This window comes from Cynocephalus volans, chromosome 1 (assembly GCF_027409185.1).
Source record: "Cynocephalus volans isolate mCynVol1 chromosome 1, mCynVol1.pri, whole genome shotgun sequence".
In the NCBI taxonomy this organism is placed as follows: Eukaryota; Metazoa; Chordata; class Mammalia; order Dermoptera; family Cynocephalidae; genus Cynocephalus; species Cynocephalus volans.
The window spans coordinates 138,407,708-138,433,395 of NC_084460.1; the positions used below are offsets into that span (position 1 = coordinate 138,407,708).

At 34.1% G+C, this 25,688-nt stretch overlaps 1 protein-coding gene across 4 annotated transcripts in view; it reads left to right on the forward strand.

The window, feature by feature from the left end:
• Positions 1 to 25,688, forward strand: part of CBLB (Cbl proto-oncogene B) — a 192,031-nt gene that overhangs the window by 136,004 nt on the left and 30,339 nt on the right. For all 4 annotated transcript variants that reach the window (XM_063095375.1, XM_063095381.1, XM_063095390.1 and 1 more), the window contains exons 11-13: positions 13,229 to 13,414; positions 15,107 to 15,472; positions 23,843 to 23,937. In XM_063095375.1, coding sequence (XP_062951445.1) covers positions 13,229 to 13,414; positions 15,107 to 15,472; positions 23,843 to 23,937 — 647 coding nt within the window. The remainder of the gene's footprint in view (positions 1 to 13,228; positions 13,415 to 15,106; positions 15,473 to 23,842; positions 23,938 to 25,688) is intronic.

Genomic DNA, 25,688 nt, shown 5'->3' on the forward strand with positions numbered 1-25,688 from the left:
CCTTGTAAAATGGGACAATAACAATAGCTTCTCCATTGGGTGTTGCGATGAGCAAATGAGATCAAAGATTTAAGAATCTGGAACAGTGTCAGGTCACTGAAATCATAAATACTATTTGATTACCAATGTTAATTAGAATTAATAATACTTATGACACTATTTTAGGATACACTTCATAATCTGAGTTAGTAGGAATTACTCCATCTCTTTGCATTTGAGAGAGCTACATATGGGATGTTGGAGATATTACTGTGCTGTTATCCACAAGCTATAACTTTGGTATATGTGCTGCCGAAGTGAGCACAACAAGCTATAACTTTGAATCCTGGCTATACAACCTACTAATACATCCAAATCACATGACTAGTCAGAGCCTCATTTCCTTATCTGAAAAATGAGAAAAATAATACTCACTTCCCAAAGTTGTTGAGAGAATAAAATAATATGTTATTAATATTGGTTTTATTGATTTGTGGCCCTTTTTCCCCTGCAAATGAAAAGTGATTTTATATTTTAAGTAGAATATATTTAAATAACTTTATAAGTATTATAAGTACCTACAGAATTTCCTTGATTTTACATCTTGTCCTGCAAAACCTAAAATATTTACTACCTGGTCCTTTAAGAGAAAGTGTTCAACCCCAGGTGTAAGACACAGTAAGCATTTAAAGAATGTTTATTGAATGTAAGGATAATAGGAAATGACAGAAAAGTATTTGAGATACATACAACAGTTCAAGTGGTTCAAGTGACCTAGGTGGTAATGTTTTCTAACTAGGAAAAAGCTATTTCAGTTTTGCTTACTGAATGGGTTTTCTTTTTTTCAGTGATCCATGTCAGGGAATGGGTCTGGGCTTTACGAGTAATTTTTTCAAGAATTTTGTGTCCCAAGCAGTAGCTTGGGGGGAAAATGGTATTTGCCTTATGTGACTTTGAGAAAGGTTGCAGTCTCAGCCTGTTTTCCACTGAATTAAGTTGAAGCTTGAGCCCCTTTTCAGTAGTGACACTGACTATCGAAAGGAAACGCTGGTAACCTAAAACGAGAAGCAGAGTGTTCCAAGGTGACTGTGGAACTTCTCCTGATGTTTTCACCCACTCTCAAGCCCATTTGCCATTTGTTCTCACTAGCACACTGGCGAGCTTTCTGTCCAGGGAGCTGAGAGGTTTTTACTTTGCTCTTCTCTTGTATTTACCCTACAAAGAGAAGAATTATGCTGTCAGGCATTATTGTCCCAGAAGTCACACTTGAGTGGCTGATTGATCAGTTAACAGTGTCATTTAATAAAGCTTTCACTACAGTCAGTGTTACACTTCCTTACAGCAGTGAGATATTTTAGAAATTTGAAGAACTTGTAATTATTTAAGTTGAGGAATCATACTTCAGTTGAATGTCTTTATGTCCACTGATCTGCTTCTGGTCAATTCATCGGACTGTGAATTTTACAGTATTTCATAAATCTCCGCCTCTTAACTTTCAATAACATCTGGACTTTGGTATATACACAAGCATCAATTCTTTCTGAATAATTGAGAAAAATATTGCTATGAAATTATGTTCCCGTAGTACTTTTATGTACTTCTGCTTCAGCAGTTACAGTAGTAAATTGTTACATTTTAGAGTACTGTTTTCTCCATTAGACTATTAATTCTTAAGGCCAGGGACAATGCTCAAGTTTTCTTTGTGTTCCTGGGCACCCAAATGCACTATGTAAATACTAAGTTTAATTAATGCACATGCATAATACACACATGTTCCTTGAGGGCAGTTGATGTGATCTTATGCATCATTTTATCTTTGTTCTAATCTGAAGACTAAGTACATGTGCTTAGAAAACCAAACTAATAGGTTTTTGTCAGTTCTGTCTTACAGGAGAAATTGTAAACAAACATCACATGGTTGTTTGCACACAATAGCTCTTCTACCTGAATTTTCTTCCTCTTGTTTTAAATCATTCTGCTGGCTTATTAATTACTCATTCATTTATTTTTAAAATATTTCATTCTCTCAACTATCAGAGTAACTGTCAGTCATCGTCCAACAGAATGATTTATTTATTTTTTTATCTGCCATTTCAAATACTCATCTCATCTTTCTCCTATTTTATGAGCAGGTTGATGACTATTGTGAAATTGTTTCTGCCTGTCTTAAGCATATTGCAATCTTTAAATGATAGCATAGAGGACTGAGCTGATTGTATATTCCTATTGCCATGGTGATATCCCAGAGCTGGAGTTTATAAATAGTAGCATACTGAACATAAAGAATGTATTTTAATTATTTCTTTTATAAGTTGTATGTTTAATAATACTAATCTATAAGCAAATAGAACCTATAAGTCCATAATACACTGTGTTGGTTGCTTTCCTACATAGAAGGTATTTTATGATTTTAACTAGATGTTTTAGATTTTGCTTGAATCCATATCATTACCTGAGTTCTTGAATTGTCATATTTCCAGAATAATCAGGCCTGAAGTTGAGCCCTCAGAAAAAGTCCAGGGTGTGATTAATAAGGTCACAGCTTTCTCTCTGACTTCACCCAGATCAGAGTTAAGAAAAGGTATCTGTTGCTACTCAGAGATTTGCTTTATTTTGCCAAAGATGGAAGAAGAGTCTTACCAGTTTTTAGCAATTTTGTTGATAGAACATATTATCACCTAATACATAAAATTACATATAAAATAAATAAAAATTTGCACACAAAATAAAAATGTTGACTGACTGACCTAGTAAAGTTAATTCCTATGTTCTTAAACATTTTATTTTCTTGAAATAGTATTTAAAATCTTAATGAATGTCCATATTAGAACAAAAACAAGTGTGGCCAGAGGTTGAAGGGATTATTCTTTTATCTTTTTATATATTCTTCTAATATTGCCTTGAACATCAATTATAATACATATTGCTAATTAAAAACTTAATATGTCATCTAATTATTGCTTTTCCTAATAATAACGTGTGGAGATAAGCTCTGTGGTATTCCTGATCCTGAAGAAGGGGTTTATGTGTGCACATTACAGTTTTTATAGTATTTTTTAGAAGGGTCTTACCTTCCTATGTTTTTGATTTAGATCCTAGCCACAGGGCTAGAGTCCATGTTGTAGCAGTGAGGATAAAAATTACAACAAAAGTGAAATAAAAATAGATATTCAAAATTTGAAACATTGTTCTCACCTGGGGGCAGTTGTACCTCCTTAGGGTATTCAGAAGTATATGGGGGTGTTTTCCATTTTCACAGTGACTGAGGGGTGGTGAATGACTACTGGCACTGAGTGGGCAGGGCTAGAGATATGAAACATTCTGCAACCCATGGGACAGTCCCATACAAGAATTATTCTGACCAGTGTTGGTAGTCCTCACCTCTCCCCCTGTGCAACCCTTAAGTAGAGTCATGGGTGACAGTTAGCAATCCAAAGGCACAGGTGTATTGTTTGCCATTTAATTGCATTCTGTTTAATGATTTTCTTGAAGTTCTCCATGCAAAATAGTGGCATTTCCTTTATTAGTATTAACAAAGGAAACAACTGCCTCATCCAAGTGCTGTATGATGTTAGAGGGGACCTTAAAGACATTATTACATATTCCTCAAAAATGGATTCAATATGTAGTATATTAGGAGAAATAAGCCCTTGAACTCTTGTGCTCAGTTTAGGCTGTCAACTCTTTGAGGACAGGGGCTGTGCCCTATTTTTCTCTTCATTCCCAGAGCCTGGCATAGTGCCTGACACACAGTTAGTCTTGAGAAAGGTGTTTGCTGAATGATCAGTGGTAACACTGTTCTTAGTGTTACTGTGCTGAAGTAGAGCTATCCTCCCTAGAGTCAGACTGCTTGGGTGCATGTTCTAGTTTTGCTACTTAGCTTCTGTGTGCCATTATTTAACCCCCCTGTGTCTCACGTACCTGGTCTGTAAAACTGCCTTTTAGGATTAAGATTAAATGAGTTAACACACAGAAAGCCATTAGAACAGTGGTGGCACATGGTAAATGCTAAGTATTAGTTGTTATTAACACTATTTTTTATACATAGTGCTATTTAAGACTCCTAAAATATTGCTGAACTTCTAAGAATTAGATATCAGTATTTTTGAGATGTCTGTGAAAGTTTTTTCTTTTAGATATTACTAGCTATCATTTGATTTAGGAAGAATTAGATGCCAAAACTGTATTGTTTAGCAAGCAGTTGGTTATCTTTCTTTAATATATTAATATCTACACAATCTACATAATCTCTTTGTATGACCACACTGAAATAATTTACTATTAAACCATGTTTTATGTTTGAAACTGGTAGAAAATGCAAAGTTGCTAACATGTCAGCTGAAATATTATTTTCAGTATTACATAATTTAGATAATCTTATAATGTTCTTATTTTCTGTGTAAATAAACTGAAATGATTATTCTCTAAAGTAGGGTGAAGAACTACAGTAACCAAATAATAATTGCTTGTTGTTCAAACAAGCTTTACCTGTTATTTTGGGAGCAATTAGTATTTCACATGAAGGCATTTTTTTTAGTTACTGAAAATTATTCCTTTAATTCCCACAGAGTTCTTCTTTCTCAGCCATTTTTTATGGAAATATTTCTGAATTATATGTCACCCTTTTCTACCTTTTCTAATTGGTTATGCAGCCGAGTGAACCAAAGGGCAAAAGAAACTACTACAATTGGCATGACATATATCTGGAAACATATTTTGCTACAAGATTTAAGGGTGGGTTGCATGAAGAGAGGAGAACCATAAATTTAAATTAAAATCACATGTATATTTGGATCAGGATGCAGAATTCATGCAACTGTTTAAAGTAAAACATGAAACTTCAAAGAAATTTCAAGGCTGATCACAGGCCACGAGATCCTGTCCATCCCATAAGAGGCACTTCAGGCAGAATCAGTATCTTTTTGTGTAGTTAACAGTGTCAAATATTTTAATAGAGCAGTGTCCTTGGGGTTAATCCCAGGTGCAAGACTATTTGCACTACTCTAAAGTAGAGCCTATTTGTTGCTTTGCTTCCCACAGATTTGTCACCCCTTTTACCCTGGGTGACGGAGCCGCCAGTGATTACTCAAAGCCCATCTCTTCTGAGTAGTGAGAAGCCCCGAAAAGGGGTTAATCTCCCAGAACCCTCAAGATAGAGGCATTCCTTCCATTTGGGAAATTAACCACGAATTGGGGTTCTCATACTGCATTTATTCTCCAGACCAGGAAGTTACAGGAAGAGAACGTAGGTGGGTTTTTTGCTAAGTATAGTTTAACAAGTTTAGCAGTAGAAGCTGGTAACATTCAGAAAGACAGGCAAGGTGACCTTCCATAATGCAATTTGCAACAAAAGCTTGATTTTAGCCAACATTCTCTTCTTACAGCAGTTTCCCACTATCTTTACATATCAATCAGTAGCCTGTCTGTCTTTGAGCCAGCAACCTTGCTGTGTTACAATTCTTTATCTTACAATAGAAACTGTAGCCTGGGGAAAATTTCCTGTCCTTTGCAAAGTCAATATTTGAAACTGCAAGGCTTTGGAAAACCAGGCCCTGTGAAGTACATTTGCTTTATGCATACTCCATACCTATTGGTAATTTTGTTGACCCTTCCCTGTCATACCTCAAAGAGAAGTCAGCTCTTACTCTAGTTAGTATTTTTCAGTGTATAAGTTTCTAATCGTTTTCCTCTTCTTTATTGCTCCTAATTTGTAGTATCTGAAAAATCCCAGAAGTGGGACGTAGACAATAATTCAACCTTTAAATTGAAATATTTAAACTTCATTTTACACACAGATTAAATATCCATATTCTTAGTAAGATAGCAAGGTATTTACATGCTGATCCTGTAGGAAGAAATGCAACATAATTTTCCCCCCTACTTAGAGTTCTGTTTCATTTTGTATATCTCCCAAAATTCTTGTAGGTTGAGTCTTCTGGAAATGTGACAATGGATAAGCAGGAAATTATTGTATGGCTTTTATACCACATTCCTCATATAACCTTCTCTTTATAATCTAAAAGGGAACAATGGTAGAGGTACTCCAAAATAGATAACATAAGTCATTTATATTTAAGCCATAAACTACATATGGAAATGTGAGTGTGTGCGTGTAACATTTCTGTAGTGTATACCTTCAGAATAACATTCCATATAGGCTATATTTTAAATACTTTTGATTTTGTTATGTTCACAAATCAATATAAGAAAGAAGAACCAAGAGAATATTTAGTAGCAAGAAAAATATACTTAGAATATTTTATTATATGTGATAAAAGTTTTTATCAATGTTCTTCATTAATTTTCATGCAGTTAGTCAAAAACGTTGACTGAGTCCTTCTTGTCATCCTTATTATAATGCATGTTTCTACCTTGTTCAGATATGAAATTTCATTAAGTAAAAATCTTGTTAGAAGTATTATAAAATTGACTTTGATTATCTCTGGGATTGTCAGAACTCTCATCTTATTAGTAATTGTAGAGGTTTTCTCTTGTCCTTTTTTTATAATAGCCTGACTGAGCTTGAAGTTTCTTACCAGATGTTTTGCCATTTCCATAATAATGGATGTTATTAAAGCTTTTATAAAATCACTCTTTAAAGGTGTGGATAAAATGAAGAGTGACTAAAAGAGAATGAGTCCCGGATTATTATTGGTAATTGCTAAGCCTGCTGAGATGGGATTTCGACTATTTTACTTCTTGGGCTTTTTCTGTTAAAATTGAAAATATGGATTTCTCTCTTCATTATGAGAGTAATTACAGTTGCATTCCAAGTGCTAAAGAATTCTGTAAATTTTGTTAGAGAAATAAAGTATAGTATTTCTTCATTTCCAGAAGCAAAGGGCTGGAAAAGTATATAGGCATAAAAATATCCAGTGTGATCTTTAAAGTTCTAGAGCCCCAGGATTTCACTTGTAAAAGATGTACTCATCAGCTACCAGTATTAAAGAATTAAGAGAAATTGTTAGTTAGACAGATATGCTGGTGTGATGATAATACAGGCAGGAATGAAGGCAAGCCCAGCGTTTGGATTTTGAAAAGAACTAAAATGAAAAAAAATAATTTATTCTAAAGTTCTGAAAGCAAGTGTAATATTACAAAAAAGTGGGAGTTACCTAAAATCAATATAAAGGGATGGAATCATACTAATCATTATCCTGTAACTTGAAAGGATGGTTCTCTCCTTCCCAACTTTTGCAGTTACCTCTACATAAACATTTTTGGATATTGTGCAGTAACTTCTGTACAGTTAATTCTGTGTCCACATCCTGCTTCCTATACTTGATAGTTAATTTTTTCATAGTTTTCTTATATTTCTTTGTCCTAACTCAAGAGTGGACAGATAAACATCAAAGAGTAACAAAGAAAAGAATTTATTTAAGCAGTGGCAAAAAGGACATGATTCTTTTTTAGTTATTCATTAGCAGAAGAAAACCAGAACAGCAGAGGTGAAACCTCTACCATGAAAAAATTAGAAAACAAATTAATTTGGGAAAAAAGTAGTTGCAAGAATTGTAACACAGAGAGGTTCACTATCCTCCTATATAAAAAGCACATTCAAAACAACAAGAAGGAAACAAAAGGATGCAGTGGATAACAGGGGCAAAGAATATAAAAAAGCTAGTAACCCAAAGAAGAAATGTACATATCCCATAAATATTGTAAATTTTTTTCTAATTATCAAAAAAGTACAAATTTAAAATTGATGTGGGCTATTAAAACGCCAGTCAGATATGAAATTTAACAAAAATGCTCTATGCTTTTAAGTTTTGTGTAATGGTAATTATCACATATGGCTGGAGTGGGGAATAAATTGGTTTTACTGTCTGGTCAGCAAAAGAGTCTTAAGAATGTTTATAAAATTTGAGTTTATTATCCTATGAATTACAAGTCTTTATCCTATGCTCAAAAAATTCTATGGGTTTTTTTCCATAAAAATTTGAGCTGGCTGGTTAGCTCAGTTGGTTAGAGCATGATATTATAACACCAAGCTCAAGGGTTTGGAACCCTGTACCAGCCAGCCACCAAAAAAAAAAAAAAAAAAGATGGTCAAAGACTTCTTTACGATACTACTTTATAATAATAGAGGGAAAAGTCATCAGAATAGTACAAGTATTCATAGTAAGGAAATGGTTGTGTAAATGCTGGTACATCTGTATCAATGCACCCTTTAAAATTATGTCCATGAAGACTGTTAAATGGCCACTAAAAGTTTTTCAGTATAATGCTAACCCATACAGAGTAGATTCAGAATTGTATATGTGATAGGAACCATCATCAATGGCTGTGTATAGGTGTTTTTCAAAACGTCTTTATATTTTCCTATAATTCCAAAATTTACTATAGTAAAATTATGTTCTGTATAGCAGAGAGAAAAAGTGAAATGTACAGAAAATTGAAAAAATACAAGGAGAGTGCCAAAATCAATAAAGTTCACTTATTATGGCAACCAGTGTCTAAACATGCGTACTCCTAAACTTATGAGCCTACTCCAATTCCTAAACTACTTCTCTTATTATTTGCTATTTCTGTATTTAAGACACTGTCTAGGTTAAGAAGAAGAAAGACAAATTTGTGTTAAAGTCATTTCTAGATTTGCTTTTCTAATGGTCAATGTTAATAAAAGCAAATAAACCAAAAGGCATTTCTATTTGATTTTGAATGCATTGTAACTTTTAATTATTTGTTTAGATATTTGATTTTGTTACTATTGCTTTGTTTAGGCCTAATAGTGAGAGGAACTGTCTAGGCCAAAATAAATAACACGAGTGGGGCATTTTCTTCTAAAGATATCTCGAATGGCATTGTCTTTTGGTAGTGGAGATGAGCAGGCTTACACTAGAACTTTGGAGATGTTGTCATAGATTGCTTTCTGTCCCTCTTACACCAACATAGTAAATATTCCTAACTATATCATTCAAGTAAAAATTAAATATTTTACCTCAGCTTTTCTTTTATAATGCATTAATTTTTGTTAACCCTTAATGTATCCCCATGAAAGGGATTAACCTTATTCTGTAATCTGCAGGTAATGATACGAACAGCTGGTGATTTTTCCAAGACTCTATAGCATTTTAACGTTTTAGCTGGGATTTAATTATTATATAGGAAATCTGTGTATTTGAAGTCAGGCTATACATTTCTTTATATTGAAATTCACAATTTCTGATCAAGAGTATTCTTATCAGCAAAACACTTACCATTTATTGTTCAGAATTGAAATAAATGTTTCCCTACCCTTCTACTCAGCATGTTTTATACTTATGCATTAAGTCTGCATTTTTATACAGAAAGGAGATGGTAGTGATTGGGAGGAATAGTGGACAAATCAGTAAGAAATGATAGAGTTAGCTCAGTTCACAGTCTCAATTTAAACCTGAGCCAGGAGATTGGTTCTGTGTTCGTTGTTTGGTCATTGCTGTTTTTCCTTAACAACTCCCTTACCTTTCAGAAAGTCAGGAAAGGTAAATGGCCTGAGTGATTTTAGGATGGAGATTAGAACTATGGAAGAAGAATGCTGAGAAGTGTTGAAGGAAATGGCTGATTACATAATCAATTTAGATGATAATGTAAATTGGTAGGTTCCAGATTAGTTGCCACGTCTGTTTGTCAGGTCTCAACTTTACAGGCATTTGTTTTACCTGATGACTACCTGTACAGGGGCAAATTCTGTTACTATAGGACTGAAAGGCCTTTAAAATGCCAATGAAAATGCGAATATCATAGAGACAGTGTTGTGGTTTAAAAGAGAAATAATTTCAGTCTACATTGAATTGGTCTATTTTGTTTCTCTTTTTATTTTCTGAAGAAGAAAAAAAGAGCACACATTTTATTCTTTAAAGTGAGCTGATAAATTCTCATGTCATGAAATTTTGTAATATCTCATCCAAGAACTTAATTATGGGCTGGGTTGTACAACATTGTGCTAGGTTTCTTTTCTCACCAGACTTTTAAATAAGAAGGAAGGAAAAATATAATTTCTGATTACTCAGATAAATTAAAAATGACCTTTTATGTGAAGATCATATGCTAAAAATATTTACCAATTTTCATAGTTACTATTTGAATTTTACCAGCAATGAAAGTTAATGCAAAGGTTTAATACCCTAATCATAGAATTGTTCATAGAAATAGCAAAAGGTTCAGTAAAGAATCCTGCATGATTATAAATGATCTACTCTTATATGGGAATTTTACTACAGTTGAGGAGAACTGGGGAAAATGAATAAGTTATGGTGAATTTAGTTAATATAATCAATAAAGATGAAATGTTTTTTCTTCCTTTACATATTAATATGTACCCTCCATAAAATCCTTCTAACTAAGCCAATTTGCAAATATTATTATGCTTCAAAATGAATTAGTTCTTCAGGAGGACAGAACATAATCACCTTCAGAACACAACACGAATTGTGCTAAGCAAGGTCTGCTTCCAATTACATTCACAAAGCTGCAGAGTGTCTGCTTGTCTGGAAGCATCTAAAAGCTCAAGCTTATTACTTCTCCACACACATTGGTTTAGATGTCTGTTCTGCGGCTTTTCATTATACCCATTCAATATCTAACAAGCTCCTCAGCCATTTCAAATCAAATCCATCCCATTATTTAAACATACTGGGAATTTGGTAACTGCTTAAGTAATAGTAATAGTCTAGGGGTAAAGTCACATTCTAACTGTGATGATGGGCTCCTGGCTCTGTCATAATTCTGTGTCCTGTTTCAAGTAATGGGGGAAGCAGGAAAATATTTGTGGAAGAAAAGTGCTTGGAGGAGCATAAGTCTTATTCTCAGCAGTCCTTGCAGTTGTGTGAAGCTAGCACTAAAAAATGTCTCAGCAAGTAACTACATGAATGAGGTGTTATGCATTCTTTGTATGTATATAAAATATTGTTTGGGCTAGGGACTGTTTGGATAGTTTTGCTTCTTCAGTCTTCTTTGTAAAGGATGGTGGCCAGATCACAAAGCATTTTTATCAGGTAACAGTTTTGCTAATTCTCAGAAAATGTAATTTATCCTAATAATTATTCAGAAAGGTAGAGATGTCCTGTGACATCTCCTAGTCTGCATTGCTGTGATGCAGTGATGCAAACAGCTTTGCATCAGGAATTCTTTATGTTCTGTCTGTGATCATTTTGGGATTGGTTTTGCTCCTAAAGGTTCAAATTCATGACCCTGTGAGGTTCCTTGACTTTTTGAGTAGAATTGTTATTTTATTAAGAATTACTGGCTGCACTAAAATTAGTTTATGACTATAGAGATTCTACTTTTTCTCCTTCAATTTAGTAACAGTTGAATTTTTTGAACTTAGAACAAGCTAAGAAATGTGAAGAAGAATCAAGAAATTACTAAAAAGAAAAGGTCTTTAAACTGTCATGTGAAATTGTCTAATTTTATTGAACTACTTTAAGTTATTTGACATCAGCTGAGAGAGACAAAGACTTTGTAGTTTAGCAACACTATGACAATATTTAGAAATATCTGAGATACACCTGGAAGCTTCTGTTTATGGACACTCAGGTTTATTTTTAAAAAGCTTTTACAAAGGGAAATATAACTTCCCACTCCTTACATGTGGGCTGTGTAGTAACTTCTTTGCAAAAAGTACACTATGGGAAAGAGGCGAAAAAAGAAATTTTACCTGATAAACAATAGCTCAGCCAGGTAATCAAAGTCATATAAGTGTGATGAATAACATTGATAATATAGACCCTTGATATGATGTGGTCAAAATGGCACTTTACTTCCCTTGGCCTCCTCCCATAAACTTAGAACCTCAGTCTAGTCATAAGAAATACATCAGACAAATCCCAGTAAAGGGACATTCTATAAAATATCTGACCAGTCCTCCACAAAACTGTCAAGGTCATCAAAAACAGTGTATGTCTAAGAAACTGTCAGAGCCAAGAAGAAACTAAGGAGGCATGATGACTAGAACTAACAATATAGCACCCTAGATGGGATCCTGGAGCAGAAAAGGGACATGAGGTAAAAACTAAAGAAATATGAATAAAGTAGGAATTTTAGTTAATTAAGAAAAAAGCCAAAGTAAGTGTGGATGTGAACCCAAATCTGTCATCTCAGTTAGATAAAGACAAGAGAGCTAAATCTTTCTGAATGTCCCTGGAGTTCACATGAAATTGTCAGGGGATGACATCACCTATCTTATAAAGGTGAGTAGTATTAGGAGGAAAATGTCTTAAGAACAAGCTTAAAACTCTTTATAAATACGAGAATTCGGAAACAGATACATATCAAAGCAAAAGAGATTAATGTAGTAGCTTATAAAAATTAAGCCTAGATCTCCAAAACTAGTATCTTAGCCTTGAAAAGAAAACTGCCTGGTTTGTTGGAACAGAATATTGTTCAACCTAGTAAGACTGTTTTATTAGTTAGTATGTATTTATACCAAATAGCAAACAGCTTATGCTGCATCGAAACACACACTCACGCGCGCGCACGCACACACGCACACACACACACACACACACACACACTTCCAGAATAGGAAGTGTTGTATAAGTACAAATCAAAGTACTTGTTTCTGGCTTTTTGATGTTATTTTATTTTCCAGACAAGATTTTTTAAAAAAAACTTGCAGTAGCATAGAAACCTATCAATTTTTAGCAGAAGTGCAGACCTTCCCAGATTTAATTAATTGTTCTAAAAGAAAAACATTTAACTTGAGGATTTCTTTTCCCTGTGAAGGTTTAAGAAAAATTATTTGGACTTAAATCTGTTTATTTTAAATATCCAGTATAGTTGAAGCCCAGCCTGATCTCATTGGTTTGTAGGAAAACAGACTTTGCACTGGATACATATTTCATGTGGAACAAAGCAATTTCTAAGTTATAGAATGTACAAAGCACAAAGAAAGTTTTGTAATATAGATAACCAAGAGCAATGTGCATTACAGCATTATGTGTTTCTGCTTTTCTCATAAAATACAGACAGGTTTCTTGAAGAATATCTGCATTTGATTGTCTTCACGCTATACCTTTGCTGTTTGTTTTTCCTAGGCCCTTCCCGCAAATTGTAGGAGAAACCTATCAATCTATTCCTTACATAATATTCCCCTTGAGGAACAGTGTGAGCTCTCTGCGTCTATTAATTACAGTAAACTAAAAGAGTTTATTTTAACAAATGTACAGTGCACACACCTTCTTCAAATCAGATGTCTTCCTTAAGAACTGAAAGGCATGTGCTCTACACATCGAATAAACAGCAGCACCTTTCTCGTTGTCTATTCTAGTGCACCGATAGGCAGAACTCACCAGTCACATCACCAGGATCCTCTCCCCTTGCTCAGAGAAGAAAGCCACAGCCAGACCCTCTCCAGATGCCACATCTCAGCTTGCCACCAGTGCCTCCTCGCCTTGATCTAATTCAGAAAGGCATAGTTCGGTCTCCCTGTGGCAGCCCAACTGGTTCACCAAAGGTAAATTAATTTTATTAGAAACACAGATGATGATTTTATGCGGCAGTTATTGTTTGCTCAGGTTCTTTTAAATTCCATTATTCATATTTCTTGTTCCCTTAATTGTTCATGAACTAATTGGATACTTTCTAATTTTGTTTATGAAGAGCCCACTATCCTAGTCCTTGCTTTGTTACTATAAAAGTTGCATAATTATTCAGAGAGAGCACGTCTGTAGCCCTGTGATTTGCTAAAATAAATAGCAGAGAATGTTATTCTGTTTAACGGATTTAAAAGGCCATTATATTCATTAAAATAATGTGCATGCTGTTATCAAATGGTATTTTACACTCATTTTCATAGTGTCATTACAAGAAAAATGTGATGGGAGTATATTTGCATAAGGGCTTAAAGTGTAATAAATTACCACCCATGTTTCAAGGTGACTCAGAAGAGGGAATTATATGTCTTTTTCATACCTGGAGGAATTAGTTACAATGAAGTACATATTTACAAAGTAATTACATTACCGTTTAATATGAAAGACATAATTCTAACTCTGTAAATTTAAGCCTATAGTGTATTTTATTTCTCTGTGTATATTTCTTTTCCAAATTTGATAAGGGCCTATTTTGCTTTAAGATTTGAAAAACTAATTATATTTGCTAATATGCTTTATAGCTTAAAATTATTTGGTAATACACTATAATAGTATTTGATTTTACTTCATTACAGTTAACTTGATTTTAAGATCATATGACGACTTCTTAGGATATTATTTAGAATTATGTAAACACAACATAACTTTTTTCTCTATTTTGTAATATTAAAAACACAAATCATTTATCACATAAACCATGTAAATAAAAATCAAAAGCTATGAAAGATACACATTAAGTTTACATTTCTGTGTAAGAGTCAGACTGATTTTTTTAAAATTTTAAGTATTCGTAATATTTAAGTAATTTTATAAATAATGCTGCTCTTTTACTTGTGATTTTTTTTTACTATTCTAGTAATAACTAATAAAACAAATAAACAGAGCAAATTTGCCTCATATCAGTTCTGTATTGCAGTGATGTAAAGAAAAATTTTTAAAAAACACAAAACTTTAAATTTTCCAGAAATACTACAAATCAAGTTGCTTTTTAAAAAAGTAAAACTGGGACCGATCCTGTGGCGCACTCGGGAGAGTGCGGCGCTGGGAGCGCGGCGACGCCCCCGCCGCGGGTTCGGATCCTATATAGGACTGGCTGGTGCACTCATGGGCTGAGTGCCGGTCACGAAAAAGACAAGGAAAAAAGGAAAACTGAAAACAGCTTTTATGGATTTATTTTATCTCTCCTAAATTATAAATGTATTAATAAATAAATGCATAAATCATAGAAATGTGTAAATATTAACATTTTTTAATATCACTCAAATCACCATATCATTTTGATCTACCTTTTTCTGTGTAGTTTCTATAGCAACATTTGTATTTACATACTCATTTCTACAAAAAATCCTAACGAAAAGTATTTATATGAGGTTTTTTTATTTCTTTTAATTTCATTAATGTGATAAAAAGAAACTTATTGAAAGGTGGCATAGGAATCTAGTAAAACTCCAGTATGGCTTAGAAAACAAGAGCAATAATGAACTAGTCTGGAAGTCATTTCAGTGCATGGTACAGCCTTTGGTTTGTTTATTTTTTCTCTTGTGTCTTTTTAGTCTTCTCCTTGTATGGTGAGGAAACAAGATAAACCACTCCCAGCACCACCTCCTCCCTTAAGAGATCCTCCTCCCCCTCCACCTGAAAGACCTCCCCCCATCCCACCTGACAATAGACTGAGTCGACACTTTCATCCTGTGGAGAGTGTGCCTTCCAGAGATCAGCCAATGCCTCTTGAAGCCTGGTGTCCTCGGGATGTATTTGGAACTAATCAGTTGCTGGGATGTCGACTCCTAGGGGATGGTTCTCCAAAGCCTGGAATTACAGCAAGTTCAAATGCAAATGGAAGGCACAGTAGAATGGGCTCTGACCCAGTGCTTATGCGGAAACACAGACGCCATGATTTGCCTTTAGAAGGAGCCAAGGTAAGAAATATGCAAAGTAGAAGCTAAATAATCTGCTTATAAACTCTTCTGATAGGAGGTAGTATAAAAGGTTGGGCAGTATTTTTTTTTTGCCTAGTGTGGCACTTCCCTGCAGGTCTTTAATTATTTTCAAGTTATAAATAATCAGAAGCTCATTAAAACTTAAAAGAAGCCAGGAAGAAGGTTCTAAGAAATGATTTAATTTTAATGTGAAGACACTGGACAATTTGCCAGAGATTGCTTTCACCTTCCCTTATTTTATCTGCCAAAAATTTCATCTGTTAATAACTTGGTGGTGGTAGAATCAGCACCGTATTTTTAAAAAATGTTTGCGTAATTATACATATCATAAATCAGTCATTGGAATTAGTTGTTGCCTAGGACAGTATATTTTAGGTAGACAGGTAAAAACTTCTCACGTACTTAGAAACACCAAATCTAGTTCACTTTTACAAAACGAGCTCTTTCCCCATAAAACCGAAAGAGATTCTCACACTCGTTGTGTTCTAACTTGGTGGTTATCACCACCATCATTTATACGTTTAGGAACGAATTTAAATGTAGAGGGAACAGAAGAGACAACAGCAGAAATCACAGAATTTAGAACTCTTTGTAGTCTCTAGGCAGAGCTGTACTTTAATACTTTATGGTATTTGCTTCCATGATGTTTTTGGCTTTGAGAACAGATCATTGGCATCTTCCTCCTTCAAAGAGTGTAATATTAAAGTGATCCCATCTCTATTGATATTAAATTGTTATGGTTATGGGAATAGTCTATTCAATCAAAATAGTGGTTCAAAGTTGGTGAGTTCATATTATAACATACTCAGAAAACAAAGATGAAGTGTGAAGTGTGACATACTCAACTCCTCTGTGTGTACTTAACTATATTTAACCTCAGTGATATTCTAGAGTAGCCATGATAAGAAGAGTCAAAACTTCTCTAGTGCAGGGCCGGCCCGTGGCTCACTCGGGAGAGTGCGGTGCTGATAACACCAAGGCCCCGGGTTCGGATCCCATATATGGATGGCCGGTTCGCTCACTGGCTGAGCGTGGTACTGACAACACCAAGTCAAGGGTTAAGATCCCCTTACTGGTCATCTTTAAAAAAAAAAAAAAAAAAACTTCTCTAGTGCAGCATTCAAAACAAAGGAAAGGAGTGCTGGTAGTTTGCCATGACTCTTTGCCAGTGACTCACCTTAGTACCTTCTGTTTCATCTACTGTAAATGTGAGGATCTCTTGAAGTCTCCCTAAGGTCATCTAAATAGTGATGCAAATATAAGAGAAAGCACTTGTAGAAGCAATTTTATAATGGTTTCTGAAAATAGAGAGTTTATCATCAAAATAATTTTTCCACAAGCTAGAATCCTGATTGTGGGAACCTGCTCCTTTTTTTTTTTTTCATTTTAGTGATTTTCTTTCCCTTTATCCTCTGTTACTTTTCATTTATATGTGATCACATTTATCTTCAGAAGTGTGGTGGAATAAGCTGTAATGTGAATTGACTGGTTATATCTCAACAGTGTGTTACAATTTATTTCTGAATGGATTTAAGAAATACCTAATAATTATCATAGCCAGTTGGAAGACCTTTTGTTTCAGGGTTTTTAAAGATAATATGTTACATAGTTTTAGTGCTAATATAAACCTGTCCTAAGTCTTAGAGCACTAGCTGTTAGTTTTTTTTATAAGATGTTACAGTTTAAAGAATTGGGGTGACAATTTCCTAGGTTATAAGCATAAAATTTTATTTTTATTATATTAACTATAGGTATGAAATACTAATATTGAGTTCAATTATGAAGATTCCTTTAAATGTTTCTATGTGAACTTTCATGTTCTGATAATTGATACAGATCAGTATAGCAGAGAACACTAAGAGAATTGCAAATTTTATCTCTTACTGAAAGCTGGCTTTTAATCTTGCTTAGTTCTATTTAAATAAACCTCATTCAGATTCTTTAAGGTCTAATCTCATATATTATGTGTATTAATATTGCAATGCTTATATCTTCAAAGTTAATCTTGTTATAACTAGAACTGATGTTTCAACCAAAATTAGACATGTAAGATTTCCAGTTTCAACCTAGTTGTTTGACTCATATGGTTAGTGCATTAAGTGCCGTAAAACTGTAAAACAGACCATGTCTCCTCTTTTATTAAGGAAAAATGGTTCCCGTTCAGTAGACCTCAGGGAATATCACAGCTTACATAAGTGGAAATGGCATAATTCGTCTTCTCATTTTTATTGTTGGGAGACTTAAGACTGGCTTCAAGTAACAACTGCCATGAGACTGAGTCCATCTACGATCTTGTAGTTCTCAGTTTCTGTGATCCTGGGTTGCAGTTTGTTACCAGGCTGTGGAAATCAGACCTGGATTTCACTTGCTGCTCTAGAATTTACTGGCTTTGTGGATGTGAGCAACTTACTTCATTTTTGCCCCCAACCCCACTTACTTTCCTTACTTTATAAAATGGAATGATAGTACCCGTTATCTAGGAGAATAGTTAGCCTCAGCTTCCTAAATCCCCATACTGACAGTTCAGATATGAAAGCAAAAATAACAGCTGGACATGGAGTATCAGAACAAGTTATAACAGTCAACATTTTCTTTCAAAATAGTTGTGTTTTTATTTATTTATTTATTTTTTTGTGACCGGTAAGGGGATCGCAACCCTTGGCGTGGTGTCGCCCGCAGGACGCTCAGCCAGTGAGCGCACCGGCAATCCCTATATAGGATCCGAACCCACGGCTGGAGCGCTCCCAGCGCCGCACTCTCCCGAATGAGCCACAGGGTCGCCCTAGTTGTGTTTTTTTAAAACTTAAATCATCTTCTTCTTTCCACCCTTTCCCTTTTTATTTAGCATAGTTGGTGATGTATATTTGGTAAGCACTCAGTAATGTTGTTGCCATTATCACAATACTTAAGCCAGTGATAAATGTGAAAGAGTGTATGTGTGCTGGGGTTGAGGGTTGAACGGCAGTAGGGCAGGGACAGCAGGTTGGAGGAAGAGAATGTCCATGATACACAAGGAGTACACACACATGGGTTTTTCTGTATCTTGCCAGCACTGGCATTCAGCCAAGGGTAGAACATAATTTGCTTGTTTAAAAGAGAATTTGTGTTTCTCTTTAGAAGAGTATTAGTTTTGCACAGGTCAATCACACACAATAAGAAAAGCAGAGGGGATGAAGAGGAAGGGGAGAGAATTTTGACTTTTTAAAAAAGACTAATATTTTTCATGAAAATGGTAAATGTTAACAATGTTTTCTCACCCTTGGTACCTAGTGTGAAATTTTGTTGTTTGTTTTTTATATTATCATGGGAACAAGGGGTGTGGAGGTTTAGCTATTTGGAGACTGAATTGTTATCTTCACGTAATCTATCAGTCCCTCTAAATGTAAGTGAATACACCTTTTTTTGTCAAATAGTAACAATTGCCATTTAGGTTTAGTTGTTTTCATTAGAGGTGAAGCTTCAAATGAAATATCATCCCATTTTAGAGATAACAAAATTCAGATAAGTATTAAAAGATCAACAAAGAGTAAGTGTACATATGGAATGCCCAAGGGCAATTTACAAACTAAATACCCTGGAAATGGTTGGTTGTCCTCTGTCAGTGTGTCATTCCCAGCATCCATTGGAATCAGTTGTCTTTTTTATTTGCATCTTCACTAGAAAAATGATAAGGGAAGCAAGAATGAATTAAATTCTAATTACTCCATTTGCTAATTGTAGAGAGCCCTGAGGAAAAAACTCTTTAATTTGTAGTTAAAATGAAGTGTAAGAATTTTCTGTGGCACTCATTTGCTCCCTTATCATTCCTCCTCCCACCCAGCATAGTCAAGTGCTCACTAAGGTAATCTTTACTTTTAATATGAATCTGCAAGCTAAGAATTACTAGTTTATCTTGTTTTATTGGTAAAACATTACTTTGCTATAGCACTGTTTCTGTTCTTGGAAATTCTGAGTCTTGCTGTGTTATCAACCTGTTTCTTAATAAATATCTTGTTGGCTACATAGTTATTTATTGTTGGTGGTGCTTTGTTTGTTTTAATTACCTGAGATGAAAATATTTGCACTAAAGTATTTTAAAATATGATTAGAAACTTGAAATTTATCTACTTATTTCTAGGTATTAATATTGTGTCCAGCTATCATTATTTCTTCCCCTTGCGAGATTAAGAACTACTGCTGTTTGTTACGTGATAAAAACTATCTTTAACTTGTCATGTTACTTACAGTGACATTGTTCCAAAGATGATCCTATCTATATTAATCTTTTGAAGATATTGCTAGATAAATATATCTAGTGGTCCTTTTCAATATTGTGGCTTTTTGCACTTTTGGTGGAGAGGCACATGTTTATGAGTGCCCTTAAACTTATCTATAAATTTCAAGGGTTGTCTTTCAGAAAATAAGTGTACACTGGACAAAATACAGGGATACTTTTGGAGTCACATCTGTAGGGATTTACATGTGTAGGATGGAGAAACAGTTTGTGTTTAGGGTTTTGTAAAAAAAAAAAAAAAAAAAAAATTCTTAATTGCACTAAGATTTTCACAAAAGTATTTGTTTTGGTTTTTTTGTATCTCAGGTGTCCCAAATGTTTTAACCTTCAGTTTTTAGACAATATCTGTATCATGAGAAAACATTTCAAACTCCAAGGTTAGGTTTAGATGCTACCTTGAGGCATATAGAAAAATATTTATCTAGGATAACCTAAATTTATAGTGAATTATACAATCCAGATTATACTTCTTCCACAAATATAAACTTCCATTATTGTATTCTTATTCTTTCAACCTGATTCAGCTGTATGTGTACTTTAGATGTTCAGGGCACTGTGTGGAATATAAAGATAAGTAAAGTACAGCCTAGTGAGGATGAGACAGGTATGTGATTAAGTTACAGATAAAGGAATTTGAGAAGCATCTAGAAAATACGTGTGATTCCCAAGAAGAAAAAAAAATTCTGAGATGCAGAATAAAAAAAGGAATAAAGAAAGCTTAATGCAAGAGGACCACTGGCTATAAGACATTGAAGATTGGTACCAGTTGTTTTTGCAGGCATGACAGGAAAGAATAGCATGAAGGTAGGAAAATATGTATAATGAGACAGAGTCAATTTTGGCCGGAGAATAGGGCTTATCGAGAGAGAAGGCAGGTGAGGTTAGACTCTAGCAATGCTGGTTGAAACCATTGTTATCTTAATTTGGTAGGAATGAAAGAGCTTTTAAAGTTGTTTTGGCAGAGGAATGATAGGATCAGAATTATGAATTTAGAAGATTTAAGTTGGTAGCATTTTCAGTGCAGTTGCTGATGGATTTGAGACAGTGATCTAGGAAGGCAGAGGACGAAAAGATGTTTCCTTAGGGAGTCAGTGAGGTTTCAGCCTTGAACTCCTTCAGTTGCCACTGTCAGTCTGTCTGTTTGAGGAACTGTTGTTTTCTACCATTTTTAAACAGGTTTTTCAGATTTCTAAAGAACATAAAATAATTATTTTTAGCTCAAAAAGTTATGGTTTATTGCACTCCCTAAGGTAGTGGCAGGTAAAATGATTTCTGCCCTCATGAAATGGGTGCAGGTGGGAACATGGATTTCAAAATGACAATGTTAAATCTTTTTCTCCAATAACCATCAAGAAATATAAACATCACTTTACATGAACAGAAATATGAACATCACTTTAGTACCTGCACATTTAGGTCCCTTGCTGTTTGCACATTTGTGTAATCTCAGTCTGTTAATTAGGAAAGAACTATAAAGAATTCTGTGTTTTTTATTAGGCATACTCTTAGTACATATTTTAGAACAGTTTACAGGAAGATCAGCCAATTAAACAAATTGCATATATTTGCTGAGAGAGTTTCAGTAAACTAATGAGTTTCTTCCAGCCGTAGCAAAGGAAAGTCATTTCATTGGTTAATGCCTCCATTAATAAGGTCATCTAAGCCAGTCAGCATTCAATATTCATTTAAGCTCTACTGTGTTAAAGCACCTGGAGCAATGTGCTATAAAATGACAAAGAAATAAAAGAGGCTTTGTCCTGAAAGAGACTTAATATGGCATGAATTCTCCTCCACGGAACATAATTATACAAAATATAAGCAAAACATCAGCAGATGCCAAGCTCCAAATGAATAGTTAAGAACAGACACTATGGCATTTCAGGGGCAGGAAATATCTTTTAGTTACTGTGTATCAATGACAGTGTTTCTAAAACAGAGAAAGTGCTGTTTGCATTATAAAACATTATTAATTGATGGTTTCACAAAATCAGGAACAAATCACTTAATTTTCTTAGTTTATTGCTCTCCTAGAGAATGAGTTACCTCATTAACTGTGGTTTTACCAATGATAGACATCATTGCCTATGTGACTTGTCTTAATGAAATTTAATGGTAGTCTGTAAAAATGTTGTGCAAGCTGTTGTTAATATAGTTATTCTGTCATTTACCTGATTTTCAATATCAATAAATCTTTGAGTATATCAATATTCTTTTTCAGATATGTTCACATTGTTCTAATTACAAAATTATGGGTTAGATTATTGTTCAAGTAGAACCAGTACAAATGAAACTATTATTCCCATCTCTCTTTTACTTTATTTTTGCTGAAATTTTTTTAAGTATCTATGAAATATCTAACATATATAGATACTTAATAAAATTTTATTATTTCATATGAAATACACATTACATTTTCCCAGAATGAATCTTAAGTGCATTTGGGACAGAAACATTAAGATTTGATTACAGAAATCTTACATGGTACGTATTCCAGCAGCGTGCGATGAACTCCAATTAAGAATGACTTCAAATACTCATTTTTACAATGAGCATTTGTGGTTTGATACATGTATTTGTTGGTTAAAAGGCATTTTTTTAATGTTAAAGGATTTCATTAAACTTTGCAATGATTAATGTCTACGAAGGCACTTAAAAATGTTCATGGAAAAGTAGAATTAAATGATAATGTAAATCTTTCCATGAACTTTTTGAAGACTTCTTTATTAGTAAATTTCTTTTCTCTAGAAAAGTTTAAAAACTTAGCCTTGTTCTGTTATTTGGCTCATAGTCGAAAGCGTATGATAAAGTCATTTCATTTAAAGATGCAGTTTGTCGTGATGTAACTATGATATATTGACTCTAATGAGGTGAGACATGAAAAAGAGAAATTGGAACTAAAGCATGGGACCTAGTTTTTAGAGTAAAACTTTAATGCTATAAAATTAGATCTTGTAGCTTTGAAATGCAAACATTGATCTACTTCAAATGGTTCTTTAAACTTGTTTCTTTACTTATTTTAAGTCAATAGGTAAGTGTATGGACTTTTCAGTTCTGCATTCTAAAGTTTCAGCAACATTTTAGAAATATGAGGGGTGGGAAAAAAGTAATTGGTAGTTTCTTAATTGAATTATCTACGACTATTTAAGTTACTTTTATATCCATTTTGCCCTAGCATTAGTCCACCTTTTAAATATGAATTAGTAAGAGTTTGCAGAAGAGCTTCATGATAAAAGTCTAGTAATTACTTACTGGATTATAGACTAGATCTTAAAATATGCTTATTCTTTACATGTGAATATGTCTTTGCAAAGTTTTCCTCTCATTTTTCCCCCCCTTTAAGTTGCTGTAATTTCAAAATTGTTGAAAAAGCAAAGAGCAATTGTTCAGATCATTCCTGTCGTGTGACAGAGAAATCTGGAAATCAGAATTTCCTAATTCTGAGTAACGAAACACCGGCTCTCTGGTACCTTATGAGCAAATTAACAATTATGGTTTGCTGTGTTCATAAACTGAAAATTATGTTTAAATTCATCTGCACTTTGAAAGCCAGGACAAGTCTCTACTTATCTTTCGTGCTGAAGCTTCACCCTTGAAAGGCACTTCTGATTATCTGATTATCAGGAAATTTAAGAATGTCTATTAACCCTAGAGAGATATAATTTAGAACACTTTTATTTGGAAGAAATTGAAATAAGAATTGTATCAGTACTGCACTTTTCTTTACCGAATCCTTATAGGAAATGTCTTTTCAAAAAAAAGTCTCATCATATTTGGGAAATTCTACTATTTATCTAGATATCTATATCTGATTTATATAAATTATAATATAACCTCTCAATTATGTGTAAGAATCTAGTTGAATCTTTTTCATATAACCTGGTACCACTTTTGGTGGTGGTGAATCACCATCGTGGTGCAACTGACTCCTAAATAAACTGTGTGATATTTCACTTGTTTAAATAAACTGAAATTATTATGTATTCTCTTCAAAATTGTAGGTTTTCTAAGAGCTCCTATTGTTTTAAGGTCTTCCAGAAGTTAAATTCTTGGAAACTAACCGTTTGGTTTACTTTCAGGTCTTTTCCAATGGTCACCTTGGAAGTGAAGAATATGATGTTCCTCCCCGGCTTTCTCCTCCTCCTCCGGTTGCCACCCCCCTCCCTAGCATAAAGTGAGTTGTATTGAGTTTGGAGATAATTTGTCCGTGTATACAGATATGGTGCATGGTGGTTTTGAGGTTCTCAGTACAGAAACTACAGGGTGAATAGCAGGACCTCAATAAAAAGCAATTCAGCTGGACTTATAAACTGAAGTACCAGAGATCAAGATCCTTCCCGATTCTTGCTGGTAACCAGTTTCTATAAGATGTATCTAAATTCTGGAAATTACACGTAGAGCAACAGGGAGAGAAAGCTAAGTATTCCCTCCATCCAAGAAGTGAATGCACCTCTCTTCCTCGGAAATATCACATTTTATCCCAACTTATTTTCTGAGTTTGACATTAGAAAATAATCTTTGGTTCCTTTAATTTTTCCATTTCTCAAATCCATACAGCCACTAAGTCCTGTTTATTGTTCTTTTGGAGTTTTTCATATTCAGCTAATCTTCACTATTGCTCTAGCTTTGCTTCATAGCTAGACAACTTTTTCTGATTATCCAATGTGATCACAGAATTAGTATCACTGGAATTAAAGCTAAAAAAATGAGTTAACCTGGGTATCTTTTATTTGGGGACACAGAGGCACATAGGACATTAAGTAATATCTATCCAAGTTAAACCAGGATAAAGCCAAGTATCCCAAATTTCATTTTTCTACTCTTTATATGAAGTCAGGCTGCCTGCCTTTCCTTTAATATATTATGTACATTGCAGCTGAGTTCATTTAATTTAAATTCTACCTTCTCTGGATCACTTTCTCACTCAAAAACCGATATTGTCTCCTCTATACTATTATTTAACTCTAAACTCTTCTGCTAGCAATAAGATCCCATGGAATTTTACCCAACTGAAATATTTTTTGGTGATTTCTAATGCTTGCCTTGGAATCATGTTTGGATATTTTTCTCTGGCTTTTTGAGTTTTTTATACTGTTCTCTCCTTTCTTTAACTGTTTCAGAACCTTTATCCTAAAGTTTCATGTCTCAGGCTCTATTTCTTTATGAAAACTTCTGTGACTTCTTCAGTCATAATGCACATTTCTCTTCCTGCAACTTATTTTCTACACATTTAATTATGTACTCTGCTATACTGTTTTCTAACTTAAGTGTGGCTCTTGACATTAAAAAATTATAAGGTTTTGAGCCTAGAAACATTGTCTGTGTTCGCTGATTCTCCCATAACACCTTACTGTATTTGATGAATAGTAAGTACATGGAAATTACTTGGTTGCTTGGTTAAGTGATTTTCATTTTATCTGCTAAGGTCCTCATTTCAATTGAAAGTATTAGAACTTCTTCATTCCTTCCTCTGCAGGTCACTGACTCCCGCTATGCATGTGAATGCAAAAGAGTGGATAAGCTAGATCCCAGCCCCCAAGAAATTTACAGTGTACTTGAGAAAATAAAGTTAACATACATGAAATCACTAATGCTAACTTGTTAGTTTTATGAGTTTGAAGGAGAGTCTGTTATAGACTTTGTAACTCAAGAATGTTTCATAGAGAGAGTGGAAATTTCCTGAGTCACAGAGGATGGGCACAATTGAAAAAGATAGTGTGTGAGAAAAGCAAGATAGTAAAATTTGTCATCTCTTATGGGATAGTGGGAAACTCAGCTAATTGGTCCATTCTCCAGTGGGAATTTTTCTTTTAGCAGACATAGGAGTTGGAAGCAGTTACACATATTCTGTGTATTAGGCTCTAAATCAGTGAGAACATGTGATGATATTCCAGCCCCAAGTGAACTCTGGATATATGTATATGT